We start from the raw sequence: 13,986 nt of genomic DNA, 5'->3' as shown, positions 1-13,986 counted from the left end.
AAGGATGACCCCCAAAGCTGACCTCTGGTCTACACACACATACACACACACACACACACACACACACACACACTTTGGTGTTATTTGGTTTTCTCTGCCTGTTTGGTATCTGTAAATAGAATTTTGACTACTCACTCCACTCTTAGCTTATCATAACGCAGCTTGCACCTTACTTTGATGTCCTTAAGACTAGATCCTACTTATAGAACAAAACATAAATAAGACCTGAAGAATGGGCAAAGGAACTGATACTTCCCCCAAAGAACATCTCCAAATGGTAAACAAATGCAAGAGAAACTTGGCAGGAGATATAAGCTGAAGGCATGGTGTGGTATCGCTGCACACTTACCAGGAGGAGCAGAACAAATATTTTCTAGAAACATTCGAAGTGTGGTGATGATGTGGAGAAGTAGGAGCCCGCAGCGGTCGCTGGGAGGAGTGTGGAATGGCATGACTACTGTGAAGAGTAATTCAGCAGGCATGCAGTGAGTTCAGGGTTTCAGGATACGAATGAGCAGTTCTTCCAGCTATGGATCTGGGAGAACTAAAAGCAATGTTCACAACTCATACACAAGTGTTCGGAACCGTGTGACTCACAGCAGTCTGCAGGGGAAAGCAGGGCAAGTCATCAACAGATAAATGAGTAAAGAAAATATCATCTATCCCATAATGAGTGTTGTTCTGTCGTAAGCAGGAATTGAGTGCTGATAAATGTCACAACATGGGTGATTTTTAGATCATTATTCCACGTGTAAGATGCCAGACACAGAAGACTGCACAGTATAATTTATATAAATATACAGAATATGCAAATCCACACAGACAGAAGCAGACTCATGGGTGCCAAGGGCTGGGGGAAGAAGGGAGAGAGGGAGTGACTGCTTCATTTTAAGGGATGCTTTTATTGGGGTGGGGGGACGTTGAGACAGGAATTCTCTGTATAGCCCTGGTTGTCCTGTAGACCAAGGTGGCTTCAAACTCAGAGATCCGCCTGCCTCTGCTTCCTCTGTCTCTGCTGAGATTAAAAGAGTGCACCACCACTGCCTGGGCCTTTAAAGGATCCTTGGGTGGTGAAAATGTTCTCAGCAGTGACACGCTCACAGTACTAGGACTGCATCACAGTTACGATGGGAATTTTATGGCGTATTTATTTTACCAGGCTAAGACATCTTAACTGTGCAGAAATTTATTTGATTTTATAGGTTTTTTTAATGCCTTTTAAAGGAATTCTAGAAATTTCACTTTTCTGTGGGTGTTCCTGCTCCATATGTGCGGTGAGAGCAGGCACTTTGCTTTTGCCTTACATGTATAAAGTCTTGATAGTTTTCTAAATATGACTAACTGTGTACTAGTTGTAAAAAGACATCTAACACAAGACAGAGGAGTGGGGAGGTGGCTTGGCTAGAGCCAAGGGTGGGAGGCAGTGCTGTGTGGCTGTCACCTTCACGGTGGCTGCAGACCATGCCCTCTCCGACAGCCCTGTGAGCTTACATTCTGTTTTCAATTCTTGATACAGGAGTAAGACTGTGAAATGTGAAACTATGGTCCAGTGCAGGAGAAGGGATCAGAAAGTGCCAGTTATAGGCACCGTACTTAGCCAGTAGCTATTGGTACATTATAAATGTGGTAATTCTACAGGATAAAAAGTCAAACTGGTTTAAGATAAGGACAAGAAATGTGCCAACACTATTTTTTCATGATTATAATAAAGTATTATTTAGAAAGCTATCCTGAACGTCTACCTTAATTTTTGAATAATTTACTGGAGAATAGGTTTTTGACATAATTTAAGAAACAAAAGGAAATATGTCACATTAAAACATGGGTATTAGCACAGTACATTTTTATATTAACATATGTCACTGTTTTAGATACAACACATTCAAATACACATAGTGCGTTTTCTCTTATTATTTTATTATTTATATTTTTAGCCTAAATGATAGAAGTCTTTCAGAGAAGGCAGTTGGCTGGTCCTTCTTTAGTTGGCAAGGTGGTTTGAATGACAATGGTCATCTTAGGCTCATATATATGAACGCTTGATTCCTTAGTTGGCAAAACTGTTTGCGTAAGATTAGGAGGTGTGGCCTTGTTGGAGGAGGTGTTTCACTGGGGCTGTGGGCTTTGAGGATTCAGAAGCCAATGCTAGCCATTTCCAGTTAGTTTTCTCTCTGCTTCCTGGTTGTGGATCAGATGTAAGGTCTCAGCTTCTACTCCAGAGCCATGCCTGCCTGCCTCCTGCAGGATAGATCATGGACTATATAACCTTTGAGAAGCATGCACCCTCAAATGAAATTCTTTCTTTCATAAGTTACCTTGGTCATGGCGTCGTCACAGCAATAGAAAAGTAACCAAGATAGTAATTAATATAAAGAAATCAAAGCTGATAATGTCAGTAGGAGATGACGGGTTTATTAGTAGGGATGGTGAGACCAGATGAACATGGTGATGCGTACCTTTAGTCTTGGCACTCAGGGTGTAGAGGCAGGTAAATGTCTGTGAGCTCAAGACCAGCGTTGCCTACATGGTAATTCAGGGTCAGACCAGTGCACACAGTGAGACCTTACCTTAAAGAAAAATAAGCAACAAAACCAACAGAGAATTCATGAGATCATCTTTATATTATTTTAGTCACATAACAACCGTGTTATAGTCAAATATTCCCTGCACATACTTTTAGCAAATGGCTAGAAATACATTACTCCTATGTTTTGCTTTCAGTTTTTTATTCCCTAACCAAGTAAAATTTATATATAGGGCATACTATCCATATGAAGCAGCATTCACAATTCACACAATAGCTTACTTGTTTTTATCTGTTTTTTTAAAACCTTTCTAAAAGGAGAAGCTTTAGAAATGTTGTGAACGTTTTACCTCTCTCTGCGATTGCTGTATATCTTGGAGCATAGCTGCTGTTCAGGATAACCTTCAGTCAGGCAAGCTTGCCATGCTTAGAGGCCGAGAGAAAGTGAAGGAAAAGAGGTGGTCGGTTGACAGAGACAGTCAGCGAGCTACCGTTCTAGAGTTCCCGGAGTCAAACAGTACCTTTCAGTATCAAGCAGATACAGAAAATTATATTATTTTATGAATCTGCAGAAAGTGCCATGTTTATATTTGATTTTATACAATTTCCAAATGCACGCTTCAAAGTAAAATATGTGTAGCGTGATTTAAACCTATCCTCTTTCCAGGTTAATTACCGAACAGAAGCAAAGGCGGCTAAGTACCAGCGTTTGCAGGCTGTTCCAGTGTTTGCATTCGGCGGCCATTGCACTTTATGTTAATGCCATTTTTGTGTTGCTTTTGGGCTATTTTAGATTCTGGGTTTGTTCTCTTTTCCCTGTAGTGTGTCTACAAGAAAGCAGCTGCCTTCGTGCTGCGAGCAGTTGGTAAGCACTCTCCGCAGCTGGCGCAGGCCACGGTTGACTGTGGCGCCCTGGACTCACTGGTGATGTGCCTGGAAGATTTTGACCCTGGAGTCAAGGAGGCTGCAGCCTGGGCACTTGCATATATTGCAAGGCATAATGCAGGTACTGCGGGATGTTTGAAAAGAGGGTGACTCAAGTTTAGGTTTATTAGATAAAAACAGTTTTGTTCAGTAAGTCGATGGAGTTTTAAAGGTGTTGTGGCATTGTGAGAGAGCAGTCAGTCTCCAAGGAGAGCTATACTGTATGGCTCACGTATTTACAAAACACTTCTACATTTGAGTCCAACAGAAGGGAAATTTGAAGGAGATGGGTGATATGGCTGAGTGGGATTGGTAATGGCACGTTGCCTGTAATCCCAGCGCTAAAGCAAGTTCCACCAACCTGGGTTACACAGCAAGACACTGTCTCAAGACCGAACCAAACCAAGCCAAATAAAACAACACAGTTCAGCCAAACAACTAGATAATTATTTTCTTGGCAGCTGGTCAGATAATGCTGCTTTTGTGGTTTGTCATCCTCTGAACTCATGCTCACTCATGACAGGGCATTCCAAGTCAATCACGGAGCCAATCGCACGAATGAATGATGTGAGTAGATGGAATAAAGCTGTAGGAAATGGTTTATTTCCCTAAGCTGGCAGGAAGGAGGAGGAAGAAGATAAGGGCAACATTCTTTAAACTGAATCTTGATGAAGTCAACACGATGGGCTGGTAGTCTCCTGGAGAGGGTTGTAAAGACACATGATTGGGAGATGGTGTGGGGGGGGGAGGGACTCACCCCCTCTCTCTATAGAACGTGCTGAAGAACGAATGACAATGGCATGTGAAAACGATCAGCTTAGCTAGGAATCAACAAATGGCAATACTGGAACACGATAGCCATCTGCTGATGGGGAGGAGGAACAGGGCAGGGCGGCCACACGCCTGGGGCTGAATTCCAGCCTAGTACACTTGGCTGCTGTGTGACCTTCTGAACTTCAGCACCCTCGACTGAACAGAGGGCGGCCAACCGTCATTTCTGAGGTGTGTCACGAGGGTGCTGAAATTAGACGCAAAGATCTCCAGTTAGTGCTTGGTACCTGGTGAACACAAGATGTCGATGTTAGTGTTAAATAAAGGAAAGGACATTGTAACACCGATGGCTTCGAGCCAGGGATGCTGGCATGTGCCTGTAGACCTGGCTACTTGGCGGAGGAAGGAGTGGAAGTCTGAGGCCCACCCCACACAATATAGTAAAGCTTCAATCTTAAAAAACGTAGCAAAGTTAAACAAGATGACATTGGAGGAGAAAGTATAAATTGTACAAACCAAACCAATGGAAAGCAGTGTGTCAAAATCAGTGAGTCGTGGGAGAGTCCGGGCTTACTTCAGACACCTGCTTTGGAAACTGGTCCTGAAGGAAGACTATCACAGAATGAAAAAACTGTATTTGTGGAAATGCTATTATAACATTCTTTATAGTATCAAATGCCTCAACTATTTCATAGAATTTAAATGGTTAAATAATAGTAATCCATTTAATGAAATCTCATGCAACAAAGTAAAAGGTAATTAGGTTCCTAATTGGTAATGAGGAAAAGTAATTATAAGACTAAAGAGGAGAAAGTTGTGTACTGTGGTTCCGTATTGTACAACGAGCTTGCCTGTGGCTGTAAATTAGAAAAGGCATGCTGCATCACCAAGCTGCTGGAGTTAAAGATTTTCCGGTGTGTACAGGGCAGCGCTGTGTGGGGAGTCCTCCTTGTGAGGCTGGCTCTGGGCCATGCGCTTCTGACCTTTATCCCCCTGTGGCTGCAGCTGTCCTTAGGTGCGTCTCTTCCTGTTTGATGAGAAAAGTGTGACTTAAGAGGCCTGGGATGATGCGAATGGTGGCGTCAGAATTGGGGTCTAAATTTTCCTACTCCCAAGTCCGTGTTAGCTGCTGCACATACTGGGCTGACCACTTCCTGGCCATGCTGGAGGAAACCCACAGGAGCAGGCGGAGGCTCTCACGTTATATTTGCTGCGTAAGATGGGGACACCACTAGCGACAGACTAGAAATAGAACAGCAGGAAACTAAGGTGAACAAGAAAACGCTTGTCCTGTTTACAAAGAGTCATATTAATTTTCTTTCCACAGTAATCAGAAGCCAAAAGCTTCACAGTCGGCTTTGGTAGGTTCTGAGAAGTCAGAGGACTGGTCCACACTGTGCTGAGTCTCTCTGAGGAGTACCCAGAAGCTCTGCACGACAGTCACATACTGGAGGGCGGGTACAGGGATGTCCTGCCATCTGCCTTTGTTGCCCAGTCTGGGAGATATTACTGTAGTTTATAAGTAGGATCCGACTTGGGGATCACATTGCACTTTCTTTCAGGATCCCCTGTGGAACCCCCAGTCTAAGTTACCATGTCATGTAGTTAGGACCTAGGGCCCAACACTCCTCAAAGAGATTACTGTGTCCGTTTCTCAGAACCATAGAAGCCACCAGTCACAGCCAAATCTAAGACAATGGAATATTTACCCCCAAATTTATTTCCCAGTGTCTCCTAGAAGTGGAGCTTGTTGAGATCACTTGGCCACACCCACTCCCTGCCCTCTGCTCCCTATCCGTACTAAGGTGCTCGATGCTTTAAAGTGGTTTAGACCTTAAGTGAAATGCCAACCTTCTCCTCTCTTGCCCTTAAGTAAGGGAAGCTTGGAGATCTGAGGTCAGCCCTTTTCTCAGAATGGTCTCTGTTTCCTTCCTTCTTTGGTGTCTTTCCCGCTTTACTAACACGTCTGTCTCCATTTTTAGGGCCTAGCCTCGCTTTTGGAGATAGAAGTGTCTGACCAGAAGCATGAGGGATGAAGTAGCAAGGGCAGTAGGATTATAGCCCCTGGGCAGTGGGCACAGAGATGCACAGGAGCCCTAAACACGGCCTCCCAAGCTGAACCCTCAGTACCTAATTAAAAGTAAAAACTGAAGGAAAGGCAAAAAGTGGCTTGGTGTTTTGAGGGAAACTTCACTACATCTGGGCTCAAAAATAAGTTTTAGGTGTTGAGAGCTTTAATTAAAAAATCAGGCTATCTTTTGGTAGTAAGCTCTGATTGAATTTAAGTCTAGCAAAGAGGCATACATTTGATAAGATGTTCTACAGCTTAGGCACAGCTCTGTGCCAGGGTCCAGATGAAGAAGCTGCAGTGGCAGGATAGAGGGAGGCTGTCACCAGCAGCTTCTGATGGATACTTAAGACAATCAGCAGCTTCTCAGCCCTCCCCTGTGTGAGGAAACGGTGTCCCCAGGATACCGCCCTCTTTAGTTCAAGCTCTTCATGACACCAGATACCTCTGCCTCTAATTGCCAGGGGCTGTCTTCCACACGTGTGCTCTTCCTCCTCTGGTCAGACTTATGTGCAGCTCAGTTGTGAGATGGAGCTTCTGCAGCCTGGCTCTCAGGCCTGGCCACTGTGGACATTCACGGATATATTGCTACATCACAGTCCACTTTTTAAATGAGTAGCATGTGGAAGGACTCTTAACTGTCCTGTGCAGAATAATGAAACGAGAAAGAAGAAGGCTTTAAAATTTAGAATTTTTCTAAATCCTCATCTTCAGTGTGCCAATATCAGAGACATAAAGAGGGAAGAATGGCCTAGGAGGCAATAATCAATTTTCAAACCACACATTTGTTTATGATGAAACTACCTCAATCTACTTAACAATTTTCAAAGGAATTAACTTTTAAATGTGCAAATTTTAATCATCAGTATTGAAGAGAAGTGATGTTATAGTGATAGTGTAAAAACAGATGAGCAGCAGGGGCTAGAGGCCACTATGCCCCGCCTGGTGAAGTCCCCACAGAGCCACTCCTACTGTCCCAGGTGCAGGGGAGGAGAGGTGGGAGCATCCTGGGAGTTTGAGAGCGGCCCAAGCAACAGACTGAATACTCTCATCTCAACAGCTGAAGCAAAGCCCTGAGCACTGGCGACTGCAACGATTATGCTGATTTCTGTAACATTTTTCATTTTATATACGCTTGTTGTACACACAGAGGACAATGAATCTTAGAGGGTCATAATATTTTATATCATATCCTGACATTTATTTCCCCAAATTCCTTTCCAATGATCCGGGTGTTAGAGAAAGGGGGAAATGGAAAACAAGCATCTCCTGTTTGTTTTAGGGGGGTAGACACCAAATATGTTAAAATATCATTCTAGTTAGAGCCATGTTCCACCAGGCAGTGCAGATGCGGGCGAGAAGTACACTCTGATTTTCCTGTATTTTTAAATTCTTGTGATTTTTTTTGTTAGTCCTTCCTTCCTTCCTTCCTTCCTTCCTTCCTTCCTTCCTTCCTTCCTTTTGTTGTTGTTATTGTTGTTGTTGATATAAAGAACTCAGGCCTGGCAGTGGTGGTGTATGCCTTTAATACTATCACTTGGGAGACAGACAGATCTCTGAGTTCGAGGCCAGCCTAATCTACCGAGTGAGTTCCAGGACAGCCAGGGCTGCACAGAGAAACCCTGTCTCGAATCCACCCCTGCCCCCCCCCCCTTTTTACACTTTTAGTTTCAAATACATCAATACATCTTCTGCGCTATCTACCACTTCAGACAAAACCCATGACTGAGTCAGAACTAGAGAGATGGTTTGCTTCATGTCCTCTTCATAACCCAGGTCCAGTGTCTGCATCTGTCCCTCCTCCCCACTCACAATCAGCCTGGCTTTCCTTTTTTTATGTTAGACTGTACCTACGTGTATGTTTATATACAGATATTATTGCTTCGGATCCACATGTGAGATTGTGTGACCTCACTTAATATTATAAAAGTCCATTAATTTTCCTGCAGTTTTTAAAATTAATTTTTCCTTAGAGCCAAATACTATTCCATATACATCTATCTATACATCTATCTATCTATCTATCTATCTATCTATCTATCTATCTATCTATCTACCAAATCTTCATTACACATTAATCTGTTGATGGACAACCAGGTTGGTTTCAATTCCTTGCTATAGAGAATAAAATGGCAATTAATATAGTGGTGCAAATATCCCTATGGTGGGGTATGAGTTCATGGGTATATGCCTAGGAATGAAATAGCCGGGTCATATGGTAGTTCCTTTTTTAATATTTTTGAGAAATCTCCAAACTGACTTCCTGAATGGCTGTATCAATTTGCACCTCCACCAACAGTAAATAGGTTCCTTTCTCTCCCACATCCTCTCCAACATTGGTTGTCAGATTTCCTGACAATCACCGTTCTGACTGGGATACCAAGTAGTTATAATCTGCATTTCTCTGATGAAGAAGGATGCTGAATACTTTTAAAAATAGTTATTGACCATTGCGTTTCTTTAAAAAAATTATTAGTGCTCTTCTGGGGATGGTGCTTAGAGGCACTCAGGATGGTCCAGCGTTTGACATACTGTCATAGGCTCTCCTACAACACAGCCTCTAACAAAACTAGGCTGTCCTGAACTCCTGGCAACATGATTGTTTACCTTTATGCCGAGAAGGTTGGGAAAGCACCTAAACCTCATGCGGTGTGTGCCCAGGCTGACTTCGAGGGGTTCGTGCTGTGAGACCAAAAGTCCTCATGAGATTGTCTAAGACAAAGAAGCATGTCAGCAGGGCCTATGGTGGTTCCATGTGTGCCAAGTGTGTCCATGACAGAATCAAGCGGGCTTTCCTTATTGAGGAGCAGAAAATTGTTGTGAAAGTGTTGAAGGCACAAGCACAGAGTCAGAAAGCAAAATAAATGTGCGGCTTTTTAAGTAAAAAAAAATTATTAGTTTGTTTTCCCATCTATTGATTGGCAGTTTTATTTCCTTGGTATTTTATTTTGCAATTCTTTGTAAATTCTGGATATCAGCCTCTTGTGTGAAGTGGAGTGGGCAAAGATTTTCTCTATTCTGTGGGTTATCTGTTTGCTATGATTGTTTCCTTTGCTTTACAGAAACTTTTAATTTTCATGTCACTGTTTCTTTCTTAATGGACAGAGTAAAAGTTGCCTCAGAGCTCATCTCTGAGGTAAAAATGACTGATACGAATGGGCATAAAGGCCATGCAGATGACGGGGCTAACACTGGACAGGAGTGTACAGAACTACAATACTGTACTGAGAAGCACGCATGAGCACGCGGGGCTGTGGCTCAGGTGGAACAGTGCTGGCCTAGGTGTGATCCTCATCACCTCATAAAATGGGTCCGCGATGTCATGTGCATACAACACTGAGAAAGTGGACAAAGGAGAATCAGAAGGTCATGTGTGGCCTTCTGTGTTCAAGACCAGCTTGGCCTATATGAGACCCAGCCTTAAACAAAACAAACACATATAATATACTGAGTGACATCCATTAGAGGCACGTGAATCATGAGGTACAAGGGAAGTCACTAGAACCTCAGTCTGTGCCCATCTCATTTTTGTTTTGTTTTGTTTTTCAAGACAAGGTTTCTCTGTAGCTTTGGAGCCTATCCTGGAACTAGCTCTTGTAGACCAGGCTGACCTCGAACTCATAGAGATCCTCCTGCCTCTGCCTCGCGAGTGCTGGGATTAAAGGCGTGCGCCACCACCACCTGGCCTCATCTCATTGTCTTATGAACCACTCAGGCGATCACTGATCAGACTCTGGGAACTGAAGTACAAAGGGAATGACAGAAGACATGGGAGAAGAAAGAGAGCTCCCTGCCCCCTATCCTTGATGGCACCCCACCTTCTCTTAGTGTGGGATTCACTTTGGTTCTGTGGAGAAGAATCACTGTGTGTGGAGAGTGGAGAGAGAAGGGAACAGAAGATACCCAGCCCTGTGTGACACATCCCACACAGATTCTGGGCCACCCTGCTTCTGGAACTTCCTTTGTTTTCCAGTTCACATAATACCTATTAAATACGGAGGGGAAAATATTTGAATTTGCACCTAAACTTCTAGGACTACATTAGGCATATAATGCTTTTGAAATCTGAAAGTCCTCATTGGGCGCTTCACAGCCTTCTATGAGAGAGGTTAGCTATTGAGTGCTGAGGACTTCGTCAATGTAGAATTGGGCTCTCCAGTAATTCCCGCATATCAGTTGGTTTCCCATAGGTCTTAATGCCATAGTCTTCAAGAAAATAGCAAGTATACTGTACTAGATGACATAGTTTGGGGGCCTTTTGTTTTTAAATGTGGTTTTAGATGAATGGCCCAGCTTGCTTGCAAAGTGCAAAGTAAGTTAATTACATCAAAGCATTTTACTCAAACTGTTTCTGAAGTTGTTAGGGTGAGAACCTGGGCCCTGGCAGCCCTAACAAGCTGACCACCCATCCTCAGTAGGCCAATTAAGCAAATAAGTAATAGTGAAAGCAGAAAAAGGAGAATTATTCAGTGTGGCCATTGATGGAGGAAGGTCATTGGTTAATTAATAAAGAAACTGCTTGGCCCTCATAGGTTAGAACATAGGTGGGTGGAGTAAACAGAACAGAATGCTGGGACGAAGAGAAGTGAGCTGAGACGCCATGCTTCTGCTCTCCAGGGCAGACGTGATGAAGCAGGCCACCAGGTCAGACATGCTGAATCTTTCCCGGTAAGACTGGTGCTACACAGATTATTAGAGATGGATTGATTGGGATATGAGAATTAGCCAGTAAGGGCTAGAGCTAATGGGCCAAGCAGTGTTTAAAAGAATACAGTTTGTGTGTTGTTATTTTGGGGCATAAGCTAGCCAGGCAGCCGGGAGCCGGGGCAGCAGGAACACAGCCCGCAGCTTCCTTCAACAGGCCATACTGGGAAGAAGAACAAAGAGGTCTTGCAACCCCTGCCCACAAGCATCTGAGAAGCCCTAGAATGAGGTTAATGCTTAAACAGGAGGAGGAGATGGGTACACAGCTACACACAGCTAAGCTGGTAACCCAGAGCAAGTTGGCCAGCCACGCTAGCTGAAATGGCCAGTTCCGCAAGACACCCTGCCTCAATAAATAAAGTGTGTATATGGAGCAATCAAGAAAAGATTTAATGTCAACCTCTGATTTCCACACACATATGTACCTATACATATGCAAACATGCATCCACACATGTATACCACACATACATACTCAAAATATATAAACATGTGATCATCATACAAGATATTCTATATTTTATGTATATATAATACATGTATTATATATTAAAATAACAATCAAACTTAGCATAAACAATTAAACATCTCCTATGGGGACTGACTAAGGAAATAATGGCAATATCTATCTAATGTGATTTTAGACAAACATTAAAAATGCTAGGTGATGGGCTGGAGAGATGGCTCAGCGGTTAAGAGCATTGCCTGCTCTTCCAAAGGTCCTGAGTTCAATTCCCAGCAACCACATGGTGGCTCACAACCATCTGTAAAGAGGTCTGGTGCCCTCTTCTGGCCTTCAGACATACATGGAGGCAGAATATTGTATACATAATAAATAAATAAATATTTAAAAAAAAAAAAAAAAGAAAAGATTGTTTAAAAGAAAAAAAAAAATAAAAATGCTAGGTGAGAAGCTGGAGAGATGGCTCAGTGGGTAAGACCACATCCTGCTCTCCTAGAGGACCGAGTTCAGCTCCCAACACCAGTGTCAGGTGACTCACAACTGCTGTTCCTCTGGCCCCAGGGATGACATCTCTGACCTCCATGAGCACCTGCGATTATGTGTGCATACCTACACAGATCCCTGCACACACACATGATTAAAAAGTGTTGGGTTAGATCCGCCTCTAGATTAAAAGTAGACAGAGAAGCCCAGGGGGCCCTCAGAGTCACTCAGGGGAGGCTCAGCAGAAAATCGTGAACAGAGACCTCTTTTCCAAGAGCCTGGTGTGACTTTGTTGTTTGTTTTAAGAGAGGGTCTCTCTATGGAGTCTTGGCTCTCATTATGTAGACTAGGCAGACCTTGAACTCACAAAGATCCCCCTGCCTCTGCATCCTCCATGCTGGGATCAAAAGTGTGTGTCACCATTCTTGGCGTCTGGTGTGATCTTTGTAGTCTCCAATGTCTTATTTTTGTTTGCCTTTCAATTGGATCCCTCCTTGGCCTGTTTCCATAGAGAATTCTATCAGAACCTTGAAACCTTGGGGTCAACAGTCTTCTCCATCCCACTGAGTTTCTATAAGGCAGGGATCCTACCTAGCACTGGGATGAAGCCAAAGGAATATGAATAAAATCTGAATCACAGACAGAGGCCTTGCCCATCAGAAGGATTTGGTTTTTACCTTGTAGGCTAAGGGAAGTCCCAACCATGGGTGCAAAGTTCTATCAGGCAAGTGGAAAACCTGAATAAGACTTCTAGACACAAGAAGCCTGTTTTGTGAAGATCTAATTCCACTTACTTCACTGTGTTGTTTTTACCAGGGCACTGTAGACCAGCCAGTAGCCTGTCTTTGCCCAATCTCAGCTGTGGGGAGTCAAAGGCTAAGGAGGGAGTGGGGGTGGGGCTCAGAGTGCTTTCTGTCTCCTCCTACCTACTGTCATTCAGGCCACAGCCAGGTTTCATTGTTCTCTGCTTTCTCTTGTTTGGTCTCCATTTCTTGACTTTCCCACATCATGTTTTGAGCCTCTCTTCATAGAAGCCTGCATAAGCGCTGCCTGCTCTGACCAATCAGCTGATCGTAATTTCTAGCCAAAGCCCCGTTATCTGTAGACCAGTGGGCTGTTTGACTCATTTGAGTTTTCAAAGGCACCAGAATCGTTTTGCCTTGGAAGCAAATGTATGTGTATAAGTTACCCCTTAAACTATCATTCAAGACATTTGTTAGGGCTTGACCAGTGACCATGAAAATACTGGAGAGGAATGCGAGACGGGAATGATGGACAATGACTTTTGTGTGGGAGGAGAAAGAAAACTTTTTCATAGTACACAGCAGTTTCCTCTCTGTGCTTTTCTCATTTCTATCCACAAATTGAGATGTCAATCAATCAGCTCAAAGTTATAACCAAATGGAGGGATTGTTGGCTATGGATGTTGCGTCTTTCAGCTGTGTTGGTGAAGAACAGGTTGCTATGGGAGCCAGCCTGGTGATTTCTGCTTCCTGCTGTGCACATCCTGTGTGGTCCCTTCCGCCACTAGAAGTGATGCTTTGTAACGTCCAAGTTTGGCTATGACAGACTGCAGAGTTTGTGTTGGCTCATGTGTTCTGGATCACTCCTTTTCGATACACCCTCCTTGGATGGCCTACGGGGAAGCCCACATACTGAACAGGGCAGGTTTCTCCCAAGCCTCCTGAGTACACTTGGAAGTGGATTTCAGATGATGGAAGCAGCCATGTAGCCCAGGCTGGCCCCTTGATTGTAGCCCTTTGACTAAACCATTTCCTTATTTCTGACCAACGGAGATCACAAGGAAGTAAATGCTTCAGGTTTTGAAGTTTGGTGTAATTTATTACACAGTAGTAGATAACCACACCGATGGTAAATAGCTGGGTTAGACCAAGACTAAATTAATTTGGCTTTGGAAGAGCTGGTATTAAAGCCATTCTGAAACTTTGGGACTGCAGCTTGTTTTTTTTTTTTCTTTCTTAATTGTAATTTCACCTAATTATGAAAAATTGGTTGAATGGGATGTCAGATTATTATTAATGTAAGATTA

At 43.4% G+C, this 13,986-nt stretch overlaps 1 protein-coding gene and 1 pseudogene across 2 annotated transcripts in view; both read left to right on the top strand.

Annotated features, from left to right (window-relative positions):
- Spag6 (sperm associated antigen 6) overlaps positions 1-13,986 on the top strand; it is a 53,796-nt gene that overhangs the window by 15,221 nt on the left and 24,589 nt on the right. For both annotated transcript variants that reach the window (XM_057787853.1, XM_057787852.1), the window contains one exon: positions 3,347-3,530. In XM_057787853.1, the coding sequence (XP_057643836.1) occupies positions 3,347-3,530 (184 nt within the window). The remainder of the gene's footprint in view (positions 1-3,346; positions 3,531-13,986) is intronic.
- LOC130885984 (60S ribosomal protein L34-like) lies at positions 8,799-9,151 on the top strand (annotated as a pseudogene).

Source organism: Chionomys nivalis, chromosome 13 (assembly GCF_950005125.1).
Source record: "Chionomys nivalis chromosome 13, mChiNiv1.1, whole genome shotgun sequence".
In the NCBI taxonomy this organism is placed as follows: Eukaryota; Metazoa; Chordata; class Mammalia; order Rodentia; family Cricetidae; genus Chionomys; species Chionomys nivalis.
The sequence above is the reverse complement of the archived record's forward strand: the minus strand, read 5'-3'. Positions and strand labels throughout refer to the sequence as shown.